Below are 20,231 nucleotides of genomic sequence, written 5' to 3' on the forward strand. Positions count from 1 at the left end.
AAACGGCGCGTCTCTAGCACTGCGATCGTGCACCTCCTTCCTGCGCTTCGCCGCTTTCTTTAAGGCCTCCTTTGCGATGTCCCTCGCCACTTGCAAGCGCGATTCTAGCTCCACCTTATAGTCGTCCAGTGAAGCGTATGGGACACGACGGGGGCCCTCTGGCACTTCACTAGGCTGGTCCGGGTCTCGGCCGTAGAGAAGAAAGAATGGCGATTCGCCCGTGCTCTCGTGTGCTGCGGAATTGTAGGCAAACATTGCATACGGGAGCCACAAGTCCCAGTCCCGCTGGTCGCGCGAAACAAAATGCGACAGGAACCCGGCCACGGTTTGGTTCAGTCGCTCCACCGCGCCGTTGCAAGCCGGATGGTACGGTTTTGTCTGCTTCTTAGCGATCTTAAGCAGCTCGCAAACTCTCCTCATTAGCTGCGACACGAAGTTCGTTCCCCGATCTGTCAAGAGTTGCCTCGGGGGTCCATGTCGGAGCACGATCTGTTCGACAAATGCTCTTGCAACCGTGTCTGCCTTCTGATCTGGGAGTGCTACCGCTTCCGCGTATTTTGAAAGGTGATCGACAAATACTAAAATGTACTTGTTTCCGGAAGTGGTCGTGGGCAATGGGCCCATTATGTCCATACCTGTCCGCTCGAAGGGAGCCGAAACCTCAGGGAACGGCTGAATTGGAGCTGGTCTTCGTCCCTTGGGTGTTTTTCTTTCGAGACAGGAATGACACTTCGCACAGTAGTCTCTAACATCCTGTCGCATGCCACTCCAAAAGTACAAACGCTCCACACGCCTGCGTGTCTTCGCTACGCCAAAATGACCGGCGCATGGCGCATCGTGAAACGCGCGAAGAACCCTTTCTGTCCACGACCGAGGTATGACGACTCTCTCCCAAGCGGTTTTCTCTGGTCTCCCTTTCCTGGTTGGCCTCGTGCGCCGACACAGGGTGCCGTCTTTGCCAATGAAATAACCTAGCTGTTCGGGGTGAGACGGTGCGCCCTCTAAGCTTTCGATTATTCGCTTCAGGTCAGGATCTTTGCACTGCTCTGTGCGTAATTCAGCGGGGTCGACTACGGGGACAAACTCATCTATAGCTGCCACGGCAGCTGTGCGGCTGAGTGCATCAGCATTCAGATGCGTCTTTCCTGGCTTGTGCTCAACTTCAAAGCAGTATTCCTGCAGGTGTAGATTCCATCTAGCGAGTCGCGAGCTAGGGTCCCTGACACTCATCACCCATTTCAGAGGATGGCAGTCTGTGACTAGCTTGAATTTGCGGCCGTAAAGGTAGCATCTGAAGTGCTTTACTGCCCAGACAACGGCGAGGCACTCCCTTTCCGTAGCTCCGTACTTTTGCTCTGTGGGGCTCAGCTGTCGGCTAGCAAAAGCAACGGGATGTTCTTTGCCCTCGATAACCTGAGATAGCACGGCACCAACTGCGAACTTTGGCGCATCTGTGGCCATAACGAAGGGCAAATTAAAATCCGGGTGGCGCAACAGCGGTGCACTCATTAGCTTCCTTTTCAGGGCCCCAAAAGCATTCTCCGCGTTTTCGTCCCAGCGAAAGGCGACATTTTTGGCTGTTAAGGCGGTGAGCGGCTTAGCGAGCTTGGCGAACTCCTCTATATGCCTTCGGTAGTAACCGATCAGGCCGAGAAACTGCCGGACCTGGCGGACGCTAGTCGGGGATGGAAAATCCGAGACACACCTTAGTTTCTCAGGGTCCGGTCGCACGCCGTCAGCTGAAACAACGTGCCCGAGGTATTTCACCTCGTTTTTGAGGAATTGGCACTTAGAGGGCTTCAGCTTGAGACCCGCTCCTCTTAGTCGCACCAAAACCTGCTCAATATCACGCAAATGGTTCTCAAAACTGTCACTGTATATGATAATGTCATCCATATACACGAAGCACAGCTTCCCCAGAAGACCTGCCAGGATAACATCAGCGGTTCTCTGCCAGACAGCAGGGCTGTTGGCCAGACCCATCGGCATTCTTTTCCATTCATAGTGCCCTGAGGGCGTGTTGAATGCCGTTTTCTCGGCATCTGCCGGATCCATTGCTATCTGCCAGAATCCCGCCGCCATGTCCACTACCGTGAAGTACCTGGCAGAGCCCAGCTGAGAAAGCGTCTCCTGTATATTGGGGATGAGGTATGGATCGATGCGAGTTACGGCATTTAGTTTGCGGTAGTCCACTACCAATCGATACGAGCCATCTGGCTTTTCCACCAATAGTGCTGGTGCTCCCCAGGGTGACTTTGAGTGTTCGACAATGCCGCGATCAATCAGGTCCTGCACCTGCCACTCCATCTCCTCACGTTGGGAGTAAGGAATCCTGTACGCACGCTGGTAAACGGGCGATGAAGTGCCGGTTTTTATCCTGTGCTTTATAACGCCACAGCAGCCCAAATCCAGGTTGGACGCGGCGAATACCTCCGAGTAGTCGTTCAGCAAACCAGCCAGAGCCTCCCTCTCCCTGGATTTTACGTGAGAAAGATCGAACGACACCTTTGGAGCAGCCGAAGGACTAGCATGCTCTACAGTTGCGAGTACCGTATCGGTGGGCTCACGTTTCTCTATCGCAGAGGTGAAGAAAGCCAATGTTTTGTTCTTGGGAAGGCTCAGTGGCCGCTGGCTACAGTTAACCACCCGTAGGGGCACTCTGTGGGCGTCATTAACTGTCACGAGGCACGCGGCTGCCTTCAGGCCATTGCTGAGAGAGTCGACCGGCTCAAGCACTCCCACGGCGCCGCTCTCTACATCTGAAGGCACAAACGCGTACAAAATGTGCTCCGACCAAGGAAGGACGACCGCCTCATCGACCAGCCTGACGGCAACCCGCGAATATACCTTCTCCAATGATCCCACTGTTTGACGGGTGTCAATATCGGTAATGCGAATCTCAGCCCCTCTCCTGTTCAAAAACGGAACTTTTGATCCGCCCGCATTAACCTCTTCCTCAGAGAATGAGACTACTACCTTCCCTTTTCTCAAAAAATCCTGCCCTAATATACCTGACACTCCGTTTGGCAGAGACACCGTGTCCGGGCATACGTAGCAGGGGTGCTCCAATGCAATTCCGCCGAGAGAGAAGTGTAACCGGTAGAGTCCACTTATGCCAAGAGGATCCCCCGTTATGCCTACAAATTTGGTTGCCATACCACCAGACGCTTCCAACACCTCGCGGTCCCCCTTCCTTCGAAGCGTGTTAAAACTGCTCTCCTTAAGCAATGTCACCTTTGACCCCGTATCTATCAACAATTCCATGCAACAACCATATAACTTGCAACGCACAACAGGGCATGCCTCGTCGGCCACACAAACTACCACCACCTCATCATCCACTGCTCCCTCCCCACGCTCCTCAGGCTGGGGAGGACTAACTAGTTTTTTGTCTCGGTATCTGGAGCCCCGCTGTAGGCTTGCTTAGGGCGTGTCTCGCCTGCTTCTCTTTGTGGCTCCCCACGGCGCACGTTTTGGCAGAACCTGGCGATGTGTCCGCGACCCTGGCAAGCGAAGCATACGATTTCTTCGAAATCTCGCATACCGCGCCTGTAGCTTTGTGGCGGTCTCCGGTTTCCAGCGAATGAGCGCTGTTGAGCGCGCGCTTCAACCTGGCGTTCTACCTGCTGAGATAGCAGCTGTTCTAAGCGGTCTAATCGCTCTGTCAAGAGAGCAACCTCAGGGTTGAGCACCGCTCTCTCTATGACACGTACTCTCGCTGCGGCTGTCGTTAACGCCTCATTTCGTTCCTCATCCAATGCGGCCTCCACGGCTTGGTCGAAATTGCTCGGCTTGCGCGAGAGCACGAACCGGCGCACGGGGTCTTGCAGACCAGCCACGAACAAAGCGGTCATTGCCTCTTTAAGAAGATCCTCCGCGTATTTCTTCCTTAGCTGGTCTCCTTCCTCCTCCCTGCTTAACGTATCGCGCGCTAAGCGCTGAAGCCGCGACGCAAACGTTCGCACGTCCTCCCCTACCATCTGTCCGGCGTCACGGAACCTCTGTACCCGCACGTGACGTGGTTCAGTGTCGAAATGCTCAAACGCGAGCTTCTTAAATTCCGCAAATGATTTTGTGGATTTTACTTTTTCGTCTCGCCATGCAAAATCATGAGCAGCTCCTGCCATCTTACACCTCGCCATTCCCAGCATTTGAGCATCGGACCATCCTCCCATTTTCCCAATCTCTTCTAGCATGGAAAAGAAATAGCAGATTGGAACCCCTGTCTTATCTCCCGTAAACGTCGGAATTACGCTTCCTAATGCCAGCATGCTTGCTCCGAGCGACGGCTGTGGAGTGGGAGCTCCCTCAGATACAGACTTTTTTTTTTTTCTCAAGCCCTCCAGTGCCTCAAGCCTCTCAAATGGGGGTAGAAGTCCCACAATCAGTCCCGTGATTCCCTTTTGATTACAATTTTGAAGTCATGAATGTCACAGCATTCAGAGGATATTTGCTTTTGAGACCCCACTTCTGACACCAGTGTGATGACCCCCATAATGCGCAGGTCCACACGGGACGCAGAGGCAAAGAGACACCGTATGGCTCAGTTTAAACAAACAGATATATTCAATAATTATACATGATTAAGATTCAGAGGCTGGGGCGTCCGAGCTTACGTGCCGACGACTTCATGGGGGCGATGGAGTGGCTCCGGAGTTGGGCTCGAGCGGTTGCTGGCAGAAGCTGCACGCCGTCGGGCTTCGGCGTTGAAGGCCCTCTTCGCGAACGATGTCGTCCTGAGCGTCCCCCTTCCGTACTGCTTCTCGATTTTTATATCGTCTTCTCCACACTCCCTAGGGTGAGGACGCCCACGCCGGAGGGGAAGGAGGGGGGGGCTAGGGCTTTCACTTGGGCGCACAAACATACCACCGCACTTATTGTCTCGCCCCCCTCACGTGTTGAGTCCGAGGGAAAGAATTTTGTCTTCGAGGTAGCGCATAGCGTCGGCTGTGGTAAGGCGCGCTCTGGCCCGCTGACAGTTCCCTTGTCCTGGAATGTGCTCGCGAGGGCCGCCCCTGGAACCGCCACGCCAATTGGGGAGGATAAGCCCGTTTCCCCGCGGCGACGGCGGCGGGTCCCTTCGTTCTGGTCGTCACTCAAAGAGCATGGCTGGGTAATTGATGATGCCGCTGTCATCTGGGTCTCCGTCTACGCCGCGCCGTCGAACGCGGAACCTCGTAGCACACACAAGGAATGTACCTCGTAGCACACACAAGGAATGTACCTCGTAGCACACACAAGGAATGTCACACTGTTTCTCGTCTTCAGGTTCTCGTGGTTCCTGGTGATATTTGCCGGCCTGAAGACGTGGCAGCGATTGTGAAGAAAACAGTGGACCACTTTGGCAAAATAGACATACTGGTGAGTTTGTGTCATTTTTAAGCAGGCAGAGCTTCCTTTTCTCCTCGGTTCAAGTGTTTAGAACGGCACTGTATTTCTACTGAAACTGGTTTGCAAAAGCAAAGGTGAAGAGAAAACGCATGAGCGGCTAAAAATAGGCATTGTGCTTTCGCTTTGTTGGGAGCAGACTACTCGAGGTGCATATTCAAGGAAAAGTGCCTCACAATCTTAGAGCATGGGAGGGACTTTATGGATTGCAGTACTGCCATGAGACTTTTTCTGCTGCTGTAAGACGATCTTTATTTGGGAACACATGTGATTTTTAAATATGCTTTATATGATTGTAGGCGCACAAATGCAGATACTTACCATGTTAGCACGTAAGGAAAGAATTTGCCATAGAAATAAATGTCCCAAACTGTGCATTAAAGCGAACAAAACTGCAGAAGGTGGCAAGGGCATGAAGGTAACAACTGCAGGAAGGTAACAAGGAAGCAAGGGCAGAGACCAACGCAGTTCTGACTCTTCTTGAAGACCTCTGCAGGTTTACTTGCGAACTTCTTTCCCCAATTTAACTTGTCAGAAATAACCGGCTCGCAATGAAAATGGCACATAGCCATTAGGTAACGCTTCTGGAGGAGTGAAGGCATGCGTTAATCGATTATGGGCATCTAAAATAAGTTCGCTACATTTTTTTACCAGGCATGGTGGCTATTCATAATCCTTCTCAATTTTCAGGCCAAAATTCACCCACTGTAGTGATATCACACATGACCTAGTCTTGAAATTAAAAAAGAAGCCTACAATAGTGCCCTAAGTAGCTTTACATAGACCAGTGACACAGATAACTCAATGTACTACATTACTGCAGTAATGCCTCTTCACGCCATATTTCTTTATGACAGATTCTGTGTTTCCGCGCCAAATACAAATTGCAATTGGTGAAACATTCTCCTTTTAATATTTAATAAATATCGGAAATTCACCAGCACAACTGTGAAACAGTTAGAAGAGTATTTTTGTTCCGGCAGGTTTTTTTTATGCTTCAGTGTGTCCGATATTTGCTTTCATACCATAGATGTATAACCTTTGAAAACCGTTGCAAGCACCTGCTATGTATGTCTGTGCTTGCTAGATATGCGCACGTATTAGACTCAAGATATTGAATTTACTTTTGTGTTTACGTTGACGGTATCTCATATTGATGATTTCTAATCTTGGTATGTTGTAAGAATGTGTACACGTCCTTGTTGCAGCCAGAGTTGACACGTACACATCACTGCTGTCTACTTTTGTTTTATGTATTCTTGTTTTTATGTTTTCAATAAATTTCTGCTCTGCCTTTTAACGTCTTCGGTCCTGGGGCTAGAAAAGCTCACAGCAGCTGTTTTTATCGCATGTGACCAAACACAAAATTCCTAGGAATATATGAAATGAACTGAATCCAACTGAAAAAGAGAACACTTAAGCAACTTTATCGTGAGTGTTAGAAGGTGCGTTACATGTAGGGCTGGCATTTTCTACTAGACACCAATCTTGAAGGCGATGTGTGTCCAAGTACCTTTAGAATGGCATGTATCGCGAGATATATTGAACTGACGAGGACGTGCTATAACTGAACAGTCCCATTCACTTATGTTTTGGTCGATGACCTTGACGGTGGTTTTAATGCGGCACTGAACACCATCGTCGGTCCATGGAAAAAAACGTGAAGCACCGAAGAAGATGGAGAATGTTACGGTTTTGCATGACGCGTTGACATTTACGAGTGGTTTTATTACAACGTATGGTAAACATAAAAAAGTAGATTCGTTTCTTTAATAACAACACGCTGACACGCAGATATGAGCTCAGTCAAGCAGCCGAACACGTGGCAATCAGCAGGAAAGCGTGTCGTACGCACATGCGAGCACACCACTCCCTAGTAGACGACGATAAGACTCAAGAGTAACACATTGCGCTTCATCTGGTTAATGATGCGGCTGATATGAATTAGTTGAATCCTCCTAAAATATGCCGATGCAGTCATTCTGGTCATCCGGCTCGCGCTGAAGGAACGCGTGCGCCTGTAGCCAGACGTAGTGGCTGCAATTAATAGAAAATAATCGAGGGGCAACACTTAAAAGAATGTATGTAGTATTGCTTGCCTGGCACGGTCCGTCTTCCTCATGCTGTTCCTCGTGGCCACGTGATGCCTTTTTCGTTGTTAGTAGTCTTGGTGGGACTTTTCAAACTAGCGAACTATCGTCGCAGTGCCGAGATGGACTTCTCAGATGGTGAATGTCTTCACGTGACGAGCTCTATGAATGGTTTAAGAAAGCAAATGCGCCATGGATGCAAAATGGAAAGATTTCGCAGATCGCGAAAGGGAGAAATAAACACATGCTTTGTCTTGTACTACGGGCTCCACGGCTCCCAAAACCATAGGGGCAGTGCTTGAAGGTATTGTCCCTCTTCCTCTCTATCGTAAGAACTGGAGCAAAAGCTCTGCACGATATTATTAATCCCAGGAAGTGAAGCCTGACGTGCTCTATTGCTAAGCTGATTGAATCCACACCATCGAAAGGGACTTTATTCATATATTGAAATAATATAGGCGTCCAGGAAACAGTAAAGCTTGTACCATGGAAAGAGGCGTTATTTGTTCTGAATGGATAGTATATCAACAAACTCAGACCACAAATAATACCACATTGCACAGATCAGAAAGAGTGCATAATAAAACTTGTCCAGGTCACAAAGAATGCAAATATTTATGAGAAAGATGCACCACATCACAATAGATACGCTTACGTGCGGGTGGTTGTTTAAGGCAATATCAAGCGAACGACATAATTCACGGAAGTCAAGTACAGATGTGAACTCAATGTGCTTCATTTATTTGAAGGCAGTGATATTTACTGCAGTTGAAAAAAGTTATTGGTACGCTTTAAGTCATACGGCTGACTGTTCTATGTTTTTCACCAGTAAACTATAGCTTACGCTCACGATAAGCATTTCTGTTTGCAGTTAAGTTAAATTTTTGTAGGTATGGCAGTGTGTGGCTCATGACGGGATATTAAATATAGATGCATCGAAGGCGGGCCCTTTACGATTTTCTGAATGCATTCTGAAGGGTTTTTCCCCCGAAGCATATCAAAAGGTAGAAACCGTAGTTTAGTAAATAGTGGCTTTCAAGGCTGAGTGTAGTCAGAAAATGAAATCATTCTAACCGATCCCTGATGTGATCGTCTAAAGGTGAGCACAACTTTGTATTATACGTTCATCCCAAAGACCCGCTGCAATATAACAGTTGAGTATGCACAAATCTGAAGTATAGGAGTGAAAGAACATTGACATCGAAATATTTACGTATTTGATGCAAGAGAAAGCAACCCGAAGAAATCTTCATAGAAGTCAAACCAATCTGATGTTGCCAGTGTAAGTGCTTATCTAGGGTAACTACAAAGTATGTAAGAGAGTGACGGATTCAAGCTAAGCTAGATTTGGCTAATAGTTAATCGAATATCAATTGAATCCAGGGATTTTTTTCGTGACTGGAACAGTATGTATTTAGTTTTCACTGTAATCAATGCTAATTTTTTTCGTAGGATATCAGTTTGAGATTTTTTTCTCAATACGGTGTTTACGTTGCTTTCTGGTTTGGCAGTGTGATGACCAGTAACTATAATGGCAGTGTCGTCAGCATAGTTGAGAGCGTAGGCGGAGGCTAATATCCCAGGGAAATCATGGACGTAAAGTGAGAAATGCAACGGACAAAGAGTAGGCCCCTGCAGTACTCCTTTCGGCACGTACTGCATGGAAAATGCTAGATTACTTATTTATTTATTTATTTATTTATTTATTTATTTATTTATTTATTTATTTATTTATTTATTTATTTATTTATTTATTTATTTATTTATTTATTTATTTATTTATTTATTACCTCAAGGACCCCGGATATGGGGAATTACATGAGGGATGGGCATGACAGACTACAAGATGATGGCCTCAATCTTTTTGTTGAATTTGGTGGGGTTGGTAAGGTGTATGGTCCCCCGCCGGTAGATCGTTCCAGTCCCGATATGATATCACAAAAATGATCGGAAATGAGATGCAGTTCTTGCAGGGGGAGGGTACATGGTCTTGCCGTGATGAATGCGGCTGGACAGAAGATGTGCTGCTGATATGATCAATGCTCCTAAAGTTGAATGATGAAACTTATGGAACAAGCATAATTGAGATATTTTACTTCTTGTTTCAAGACTAGACAAAGCGGCTCTAGATGTTAGAGAAGACACACTAGCATAATATGTAATAATCACAGTTAATAAAGCGGATAGCGCCATTTCGTATTTTTTCAAGCGTTAGTGAAAGGTTTGACTGATTAGGATCCCATACTGTTGAGGCGAAATCTAATTTAGGTCGGACGAAAGTTTGGTAGGCTAATAATTTGATGGAAGGGGTAGCAAATCGAACATTTCGACGTAGGAAGCCAAGGGTGTGGTGTGGTTAGCGTCATTAACAATATTCGTTATATGTGAATACAATGTTAGGGTATGAGTTAAAGTAATGCCTAAATACTTACAAGTAAGAACGGAACACACTTCAGAACCAAAAAGAACATATTTAGAGGGAATGTGGGATTGCCAGCGATGAAAAGAAATCATACATGTTTTAGCAATATTAAGGGACATTAACCAATGCTTGCGCCAAATTTCAATTCGGGTTAAATCTTGTTGAAGGGTGTCGGCGTCAGTGCTTGTAGAAATGGGGCGGTAAATTACGCAATCATCTGCAAATAGCCGGATGTTAGAGGTAACGTTGGAAGGAAGATCGGTGATGTAAATAAAAAAAGCAAGGGTCCGAGCACTGTGCCTAGAGGAACACCTGAATTAACCGGAGAACGAGGGGACGACTATTTGTTAGCGTAGACGAATTGCTCTCTGTTAGTCAAAAAAGTTTGAAGCCAATTCATCACTGAATGATTAAGGTTTAGACGCGAGAGTTTTAGTAGTAATCTTTGTGCGGTACTTTATCGAAGGCTTTTTCAAAGTCAAAGAACAGCGCGTCAAGAGGAATAGTTAAATCAAGATGCGAACTAAGGTCATTGATGAAAAGGGTTAGTTGGGAATCACAGGAAAGCCCTTTTAAGAACCCATGTTGGTTAGGGTGAAAAAGCTGATTGAGACTAGAAATTTAATGACGTGAGAATAAATAACATGCTCCATTAGTTTTGAACAAATGCTTGCGAGAGAAATAGGACGGTAGTTTTTACAGGAAAAAGATGAACCTCTTTAGGACTGGGACAATCTTACCTATTTTTCAGTCCTGTTGCAGCACGCCTGATGTTAGAGACTGTTGAAAAAGGTGGCATAAGATGACATTAACAATGTTCTCAGTATTTTTTAGGACTTTAGAGTTTAAGCCATCGATGCCAGATGAAGATGACACTCTCAATGATTCGATTAGTTTCAAAATTTTACTAGTATCGAACAGAATGTCTGGCATAACAGGGTAATCAAAGACTGGGAAGTATGGTAATTCGCCTCCAGGTTCTTTAGTAAAAACTGAGCAAAAAAAGGACTTAAGAGTGCTACAGACCTCGTGTTCCGGTATGAGAATGTTACCATCTTTTTTTAATGCTAGAGGTTTGTGGCGTGTAAGGTTAATAGTTTTCCAAATCTTGTTAGAATTGGTGCGTAGCATAGAAGGTAACACTGATGAAAAAAATAAGGAACGTTTTGTTTGGCTTGCTAGACTGGAGTATTTTTTCTGCAGACTGATACCATTTCCATGCGCAAGCGCTATTTAGGCGTTTGGCGGTTCGAAAAAGTCTTTTCATTTCGTTATTGAGGCGCTTCAGTTCGTTATTAAACCACGATAACGATGATTTTTCGGGGATGGTGATAGTAGGGATGTTGTTATCAATCAGTTGGTACATTTTGTGTTTAAAGAGAGACCAGTTAATATCAATAAACCGGCTTGAGAAATCAAGGACCAGCCACGCCCAAAAGCCGGGAAGTTCTACATTCATGGCTGTGTAGTTCCCTTTGTCATATAAAGTTAGTGTCTTATTTTGCTTTTTCAGGCATGGCGGTTTGTAGGAAAATGTGGTTAGTATTACGGAGTGGTCACTAAGGCCAGGTAAATGAAGCGGCGGCGACACGTTATCTGGGTGGGAAGTGAAAACAAGATCAAGAATATTAGAAGAATGATCAGTTGGCCTGGTAGGGTTAGATACGAGCTCAGACAAGCCAAAGATTAGGCACGTGTTAACAAAGTCACTTTCGAGGTTATCTTGGGATCACGCGTAGTGCTTCGTGCAAGTGAACCACAAAGGAATCTGTTAGATAGGGTGGTCGATAGCATTGAAACAACTTGTTGGCGATCTGTGAGATAACTAGAAAAAATTCAAGCGCACTATCAAGCATTGCTTAAGCAAAATGTCCTTAATTTCTTAAGCAAAATTTCGTTAGCTCAGTCAAAGGGTTTTCTATGTTCAGAAAAATAACAGCTGCAAGGTCAATATTATGCACAACACCATTATTTGCCAGGGTGATTGTAATGATTTCCGGGCAAGGGCGTGGCCCGGGGGGGGGGGACTATTGGGTTTCAGCCCCCCCCCCCCCCCCCCCCCTAGAATGTTTTTGAACTGCCACGCTCCGCTGACCAAAACAACCACCGGCGCCGGAAGTCATTCTGGATTTTGCCACCTACTGTCTTTTTCAGGCTAGAAAACACATTTTGGCGCGAACATTGCTAACTCGGGTTGGATTTCGTGGTAACTTCCATGCACTTGGAGCCATGTAACGCAAGTGGCCCCGTCTTAGCACAAACTCTCGATGCCTATCGATGGCTCGCTGTTGCGACTAAATTTTCAGTGCAATTACTCGCAATGCATGACCGGTAACAGCTGCTGCTGCTCAGTACACTAGAACGAAGGACAGCGTCATTGAGATTTTTCCCTGGCCGTTGCATATGTACAAAAATGTAAAGGTTCTTGAACGACAAACATTAATTAAAATATTTGTCCCCTACTTGCTAATTTCATGGGCTTTACGTTCTTCATATCAGCGGCATGCATTGCTTTGCTGGTTCCGGACCGATATAGTTCCAGACTTCGAGTGACATTTTCTTTACTTAGTACGCAAAAATATGGAAGCATTGGTATCAGTTATGTCTGCCACGAGGGAGCGATAAGGGGATAGTTGGTATGACATGATTACCAAACATAAAACTGACCAGGGCAGGACAAGACACATAAGAGAAGAAAACAGGGCGAGCTTGTCCTGTTTCGTTCTCTCCTGAGTCTTGTCCCCTGTTCAGATTTATGTTTTGTAATCACGCCTGCCACAATTTTTAAGATATACGAATGCATTCGTTTATTTAAAAAGATACGTATTTTACTTGTCCAGAGAGTGCGTAGCGTTTTCTAAAACACAAAGGTATTGTGAATGGCAATGGCAATGCAGTTATTATTGTGGCGTTTGCTCTTTCCACAAATTCTATGAAGAGGCCGCGCTGCAAATGAGCCCCCCCCCCCCCCCCCCCAATCTCCCGAACAAGATTTCTGGTGAGGCCACTGCTCGCTGCGTTGTTCTTAACCTAAGCTGAACCATTTTCATTAGCCTTTTCGCACTGGCAATGCTTCGAGTACCGATATATATAGTCTTCCCAGGCAGCAATACAAATTAATCTCCGGCTTCTGCAGTCTGGCTATTGCTTAATGTACACTTCGTAGGTTGGCCTTGGGACGACACAGACTGGCGAACCCGTATCAACGTCTATTAACAGCTTGACGGCATTCCAGTGAAAGTGTCTAATCGGTGGCACCAGTGATTCCTTTGCCGTTTCTGACCATAGCTGGGATGCATTATCTCCGCTATCGTTATCCGCGTGAGCTGTTATGTTCACTGACCTTAGAGTCACTAAATAAAAATATGTTTTTTTATTTAGTGACTCTAACTGACCTGTTTCTTGCTTTTGAACACATTCGAGCCAAATGCCCTTCTGCACCACAACTGTAACAGCGTCTATGACGCAATGAACAGGCGGCACTTTTATAACCCCTCTTTCCAGAACATTTGCAGTGCTTTTCACTTTCGTTCCGGTTCGCAGGGCAACGTTGCGTTTGCCTTTAGTGTTAGAACATCCATCGAGTTTCCTTCGCTGCTTATGTTCTAGGAACAAAGCACTGCACACTCATAATGGCAAAGCCTTTAGCGCAAAAAATAAAGACGTGATAGGAAGACGGGACAGCGCTAACTTTCAACTGGCGTTTATTGAAATACAGAGGCATATATATATATAGCGAAGCAAGCATGGAAATACACAAAGGATACGAAAGATCACACTCTACGCATGCGCCCACCACTGCAGTCTAGGAAAGCGATTTCCTTGTCAGAAAGATTAACAGAATTGGCGTGCTAACAAAGTCCGCTCTCCTTTTCCTAATCAACCAGGATTCGATTATTTCACGTGTGCAGCGGTCTATACTTCTCGCCTCTACTGTGCATGCGCCGAACATGGGCGCGCATGTTTTGCTAGGACAGTGATGACAATGTTCAGACAGGTTACCGTCCCTTGGGTTTGCCACGTTCCGCTTGTCTATTAGCTCCTTCCACAGGCAGGGCATATTGGTTTACATTCTTTTTCTGGCTGCCCCACCATACTTTTTGTCTTCAGCAAGCCTTTCATTAAGGCATCTGCCGGTCTGCCCTATGTATACCCGACCACAGATTAAAGGAATACTGTATACCACCCCTAGCCAGCACTCCACAAACTTATTCCTATGCTTCACTTTACATCCCCCTGACTGTCTTGGAAAAGGGTCCGTCAACTTGCACACTTTTGACAGCTTGTCTGGGGCAGACAATGTCAACTTCACATCAACCTTTTTGGCAACCCCCTTCAGCCTATGGGATATGCCGTGCATATAAGGAATCACCACCGTCCTTTTCTTTTCGGCAGATGGTTCGCAACGGCCCTTTTTACGCTTCCACAACAAGGCTTCCGCCACGGAAACGAGCACTTCTTTGGGATACCCGGCGGCAGAAAGCCTACCGGCTTGCTCGCTCAGGCTGAGGGGTAGCATGCCTTCTGTTAATCTTTCTGACAAGGAAATCGCTTTCCTAGACTGCAGTGGTGGGCGCATGCGTAGAGTGTGATCTTTTTGCATCCTTTGTGTATTTCCATGCTTGCTTCGCTATATATATGCCTCTGTATTTCAATAAACGCCAGTTGAAAGTTAGCGCTGTTCCGTCTTCTTCTCACGTCCTCGTTTTTTGCGCTAAAGGCTTTGCCATTATGAGTGAACAGTACCGACTAGCCCAAGATTCAGCATTGTTGAACTTCATTTCTAGTACATCAGGCGCTTTTCAATGTGCTTCTTCCGATCCGCCTTCCTTCGTTTCCCTCATCGCATGTGCAGTATGCAGAGCAAGAACACTTTCCTTTTGTATACGCACGAATGTGTTGCCTGATGATGTCCGGATCCTGTTTGGATTCCTCGCACCGTCAGTAGGGCATGGTATGAAGATGTGCAAAATTCTCAGAGTGGAGTGGCACCGACAGGCATGGTTGTTCAGGGACCTTCTTCGAGTTAAGCTGCGTGCTTTGTTGGCAACTGCCCAAGCTGGCAGAGCGTTGGTGAAGTATCTCGCCTTGGCTGATCGGACAACGAAATTCTTATGGCAAACCACGTTGGTCAAGCTGAGAGCCAACCTTCCTCGGAAGCCAGGAGGAGATCGGCGAGAGATACGGACATTCAACGGAGATGTTCTTCCGAACGACGTGCAAAGGGTTCTGCGTCTAGGCTCGAAGTATGCTTTTGAAACGAAGAAGGATGCACCACAGCAGCTGTCTTTTGTGCGGCGAGTGTCCCGTCGTGCAGCGGTGGGTGAAAGGGACGCCTGCATTTCCGAGGGTGTGGATGTGTTGCGCCACAATAGGCCCTCCGTGTCAAAACTGCCAATACGTAAGGTGACAGAATATTTGCGGGAAAATTCTCTTTGTGTTATTCCCGCCAACAATTAGGTGGGATGTGTAATTTTGCCAGAAGGTCAGTTTACCAGCAAAACATGGGATGCTATTACGTCTCTGTTCAACAAGCAGCGGAATGTTGTATTATCTAAGGTGAAAACAAAAGCAAAAAAGCTGTACAATAGCCTAAACCTTTATCTTCTAGCTAGGCATGTAGATAAAAGTGAAAACAACTCTTTGCAGGTGTTGTTGTTCCGCAAAATCTCACAAAGTGGGATGCCCTCTAAGGGTCATCATCATCATCATCATCATCAGCCTTACTACACCCACTGCAGGGCAAAGGCCTCTCCCATGTCTCTCCAATTAACCCTATCCTTTGCCAGCTGCATCCATCCTTTGCCTGCAAACTTCTTAATCTCATCCGCCCACCTAACCTTCTGCCGCCCCCTGCTACGCTTACTTTCTCTTGGAACCCACTCCGTTACCCTTAAGGACCAGCGGTTATCTTGCATTCGCATTACATGCCCTGCCCAAGCCCATTTCTTCCTCTTGATTTCGACTAGGATGTCATTAACCCGTGTTTGTTCCCTCACCCACTCTGCCCGCTTCCGATCTCTTAACGTTACACCTATCATTTTTCTTTCCATGGCTCGCTGCGTTGTGCTTAACTTAAGCTGAACTCTTTTCGTTAGCCTCCACGTTTGTGCCCCGTAGGTGAGTACCGGTAAGATTATGCTGTTGTACACTTTCCTCTTGAGGGAAATTGGTAAACTGCCACTCATGATCTGCGAGAATTTGCCATATGCGCTCCACCCCATTCTTATCCTTCTAGTTATCTCCCTCTCATGATCCGGATCAGCTGTCACTACCTGCCCTAAGTAGACGTATTCCGTCACAATTTCTAGGCTCTCGCTGCCAATTGTGAACTGTTGTTCCCTTGCTAGGCTGTTGAACATTACATTGGTTTTCTGCATGTTAATTTTTAGACCCATCGATCTGCTCTGCCTGTAACTCATTGATCAGGATTTGCAGTTCACCTCGTGAGTGACTCAGCAAGGCAATGTCATCAGCAAATCGCAGATTATTTAGGTATTCTCTATTTATTCTTATTCCTAACTGTTCCCAATTCAGGCCTCGAAATACTTCCTGTAAACATGCAGTGATCAGCATTGGCGAGATCGTGTCTCCTTGCCTGACGCCCTTCCTTATTGGAATTATATTGCTGACTTTATGGAGGACTATAGTAGCTGGGCAGTTGCTATATATATCTTCCAGTATTTTGACATTAGGCTCTTCTACCCCCTGATTACGCAATGCCTGTATGACTGCTGTTTCCACTGAGTCGAATGCTTTCTCGTAATCAATGAAAGATATATATATATAGATGATGGTTATATTCTGCGCATTTCTCTATCACCTGATTGATAGTGTGAATATGATCTATTGTGGAATATCCTTTACGAAAGCCTGCCGGATCATTTGGTTGATTCAAGTCTAACGTTGCCCTGACTCTATTACCGATTACCTTAGTAAATACTTTGTAGGCAACGGATAGTAAGCTGATCGGCCTGTAATTTTTCAAGTTCTTGGCGTGTCCCTTCTTATGAATAAGATAAGGTTTGCATTCTTTCAAGCTTCTGGTACAGTCGAGGTCATAAGGCATTGCGTATACAGGGTGGCTAGTTTTTCTAGCACGATGTCCCCTCCATCCTTTAACAGATCTGCTGTTATCTGATCCTCCCCAGCTGCTTTTCACCTTTTCATTGCTTCTAAGGCTTTCTTTACTTCATCTTTCGTTACTGGCGGGATGCCGCATTGCTGTGCACTGCTGTCTTTCTCATTAACGCTCTGATTACATTGGCTACTGTACAGGTCTGTGTAGAACTCTTCGGCTACGTTAACTATCTTATCCATATTGCTAATGACATTGCCCTGCTTGTCTCTTAATGCATACATCTGGTTTTTACCTATGCCTAGTTTCCTCTTCACTGTTTTTAGGCTACCTCCATTCTTTATAGCATGCTCGATTCTCTCCATATTAAACTTCCTTATGTCGGCTACCTTGCGCTTATTTATTAACTTTGATAGCTCCGTTAGTTCTATTCTATCGGTAGGGTTAGATGCCCTCATGTTTTGGCGCTTCTTAATCAGATCTTTCGTCACCTGAGATAGCTTCTTGGTATCCTTTCGAACTGTCCTACCGCCTACTTCTACTGCGCACTCCGTAATTATTGATGTCAGATTATCGTGCATTGAATAAACATCACGATCATTTTCCTCAGTTAAAGCCGAATATCTGTTTTGCAGCGCTATCCTAAACTCCTGTGATTTCCCTCTTACGGCTAACTCGTTAGTGTTCTTCTTCTTCGCTAGCTTCTTCCATTCCCTCTTCGTCTAAGCTAATTCTAGACCTTACCATTCTGTGGTCGCTACAACGCACCTTTCCGAGGACGGCCACATCCTGAATGATGCCAGGTTTAGCGCATAGTATGAAGTCGTTTTCATTTTTAATCTCACCATTTGGGCTCTTCCAGGTCCACTTCCTGTTTTCTCGTTTGCGGAAGAAGGTATTCATGATCCGGAAATTATTTCTATTTTCGAATTCGACTAATAACTCTCCCCTGCTATTTCTAGAGCCTATCCCATAGTCACCTACCGCGTGGTCGTCAGCCTGCTTCTTGCCCACCTTCGCATTGAAGTCGCCCATTAGTACAGTGTGCTGCGATTTTACTTTATTCATTGCTGATTCTACGTCTTCATAGAAACTTTTAACGGTCTGGTCATCATGGCTGGATGTGGGTGCGTAGTGCTGCACCACATTCAGCTTGTACCTCCTATTCAGCCTAATTACTACAGCTGCTACCCTCTCGTTAATACTGTAGAGCTCCTCTACGTTGCCAGCTATATCCTTATTAATGAGGAATCCAACACCTAGTTCTCGTCTATCCTCTAACCCGCGACAGCACAGTATGTGTCCGTCCTCTAGTGCTGTATACGCCTCACCTGTCCTCCTAACTTCACTAAGCCCTATCACATCCCATTTAATTCCCGCTACTTCCTCAAACAGCATTGCTAGGCTAGCCTCACTAGCTAAAGTTCTAGCGTTACACGTTGCCAGGTTCAGATTCCAATGGCGGCCTGTCCGGAGCCAGAGATTCGTAACACCCTCCGCTGCGTCACAGGTCTGACCGCCAACGTGGTCAGTTGCTCTGCAGCCGCTGGGGACTGAAGGCCGAGGGTTAATTGGTTTGATCATAGAAGGTTGTGGCGAAGTACTACACCAGGGTGGCGAAATCCTGCTCTGGTGAGAGAGTGCGTTGTCGGTTCTGGTTACCGAGATAAGGCCGCACTCCAGGCCTGGTTATGCAATTCCATCGACACGCGGATTTTTTTTTTAAACCCGGTGGAGAATTGCGCGGCACCAAAATTTGAACTCCGGTCCTCTTGCACGCGAGGCGGAAGTTCTACCTCTACGAAATCGCTGCACCTTGCCCTCTAGGGGTAATCGTTTCTGAATATGATTCCTGGCAGAAGGCTGTCGCCGGTTTTGTGAAAGAAAAATTAAATATCTTGGATGTCGATGATCCGTTTGTGATAAAGAACTCAGAAAGCGTTGTCAAATGTTTAGCATATAATTCCGACAAACGCATGAGCGCCATATCTATAGTATTCGCTCCCTCATGACCAGTTGCTTGCTTGTGTGGAAGATAGCATCGATTGTTTTGGGTCTGTCGCGTTTCAGAATGCTGCTGGTGTATCTGTGGCGGGGTTCATGGAACTTTACATTTTTACCTAACCTCAACCTACGCAGAATGGAATCAAGGTGTGTATTTACAGAAACGTGGTGTCTGCATAGGGTCCTGCATAGCGCCGGTTCTTAGCGAATTGTTTTTAGCTCACCGGGGCAGGACGGTAGCCTCCCATCTACAAAATTTTAAGGATTTAAAGGTTTTTAGATTTGTTGATGACTTTTTAATTTTGTTGGACAACAGCTTAGCTTGCATTGAATAGGACCTTACATCCTTTTTAGAACTTTTTAAGCACTGTGTTAACCCACTTGATTTGACACATGAACTACCCGCTTATAACATATTGCAATTTTTAGATTTAATGTTAATTTTCGGAGAAACCCAAGTAAGCTGGTATTACCAGCCTAGGGTCAACAAACCACTCCTGTCTTATTCGTCCTCCCACTCGAAGCTTGTAAAACGGGCTATTGCGAGCATGTGCTTCATCAATGCCATGAAGAAATCATGTCCACTCATGTTACCCCTCTGCCTGAGCGAGCAAGCCGGTAGGCTTTCTGCCGCCGGGTATCCCAAAGAAGTGCTCGTTTCCGTGGCGGAAGCCTTATTGAGGAAGCGTAAAAAGGGCCGTTGCAAACCATCTGCCGAAAAGAAAAAGACGGCGGTGATTCCTTATATGCACGGCATATCCCATAGGCTGAAGGGGGTTGCCAAAAAGGTTGATGTGAAGTTGACATTCTCTGCCCCAGACAAGCTGTCAAAATTGTGTAAGTTGACGGACCCTTTTCCAAGACAGTCAGGGGGATGTAAAGTGAAGCATAGGAATAAGTTTGTGGAGTGCTCGCTAGGGGTGGTATACAGTATTCCTTTAATCTGTGGTCGGGTATACATAGGGCAAACCGGCAGATGCCGTAATGAAAGGCTTGCTGAACACAAGCGGAACGTGGCAAACCCAAGGGACGGTAACCAGTCTGAACATTGTCATCACTGTCCTAGCAAAACATGCGCGCCCATGTCCGGCGCATGCACAGTAGAGGCGAGAAGTATAGACCGCTGCACACGTGAAATAATCGAAGCCAGGTTGATTAGGAAAAGGGGAGCGGACTGTGTCAGCACGCCAATTCTGTTAATCTTTCTGACAAGGAAATCGCTTTCCTAGACTACAGTGGTGGGCGCATG

The 20,231-nt window shown here is 46.3% G+C and overlaps 1 protein-coding gene across 1 annotated transcript in view; it reads left to right on the plus strand.

Moving 5' to 3' along the window:
- LOC144119107 (3-oxoacyl-[acyl-carrier-protein] reductase FabG-like) overlaps positions 1-20,231 on the plus strand; it is a 128,487-nt gene that overhangs the window by 64,904 nt on the left and 43,352 nt on the right. Inside the window, exon 3 of the mRNA XM_077651822.1 lies at positions 5,269-5,361. Within this exon, the coding sequence (XP_077507948.1) occupies positions 5,269-5,361 (93 nt within the window). The remainder of the gene's footprint in view (positions 1-5,268; positions 5,362-20,231) is intronic.

Source organism: Amblyomma americanum, chromosome 2 (assembly GCF_052857255.1).
Source record: "Amblyomma americanum isolate KBUSLIRL-KWMA chromosome 2, ASM5285725v1, whole genome shotgun sequence".
Taxonomy (NCBI): domain Eukaryota; kingdom Metazoa; phylum Arthropoda; class Arachnida; order Ixodida; family Ixodidae; genus Amblyomma; species Amblyomma americanum.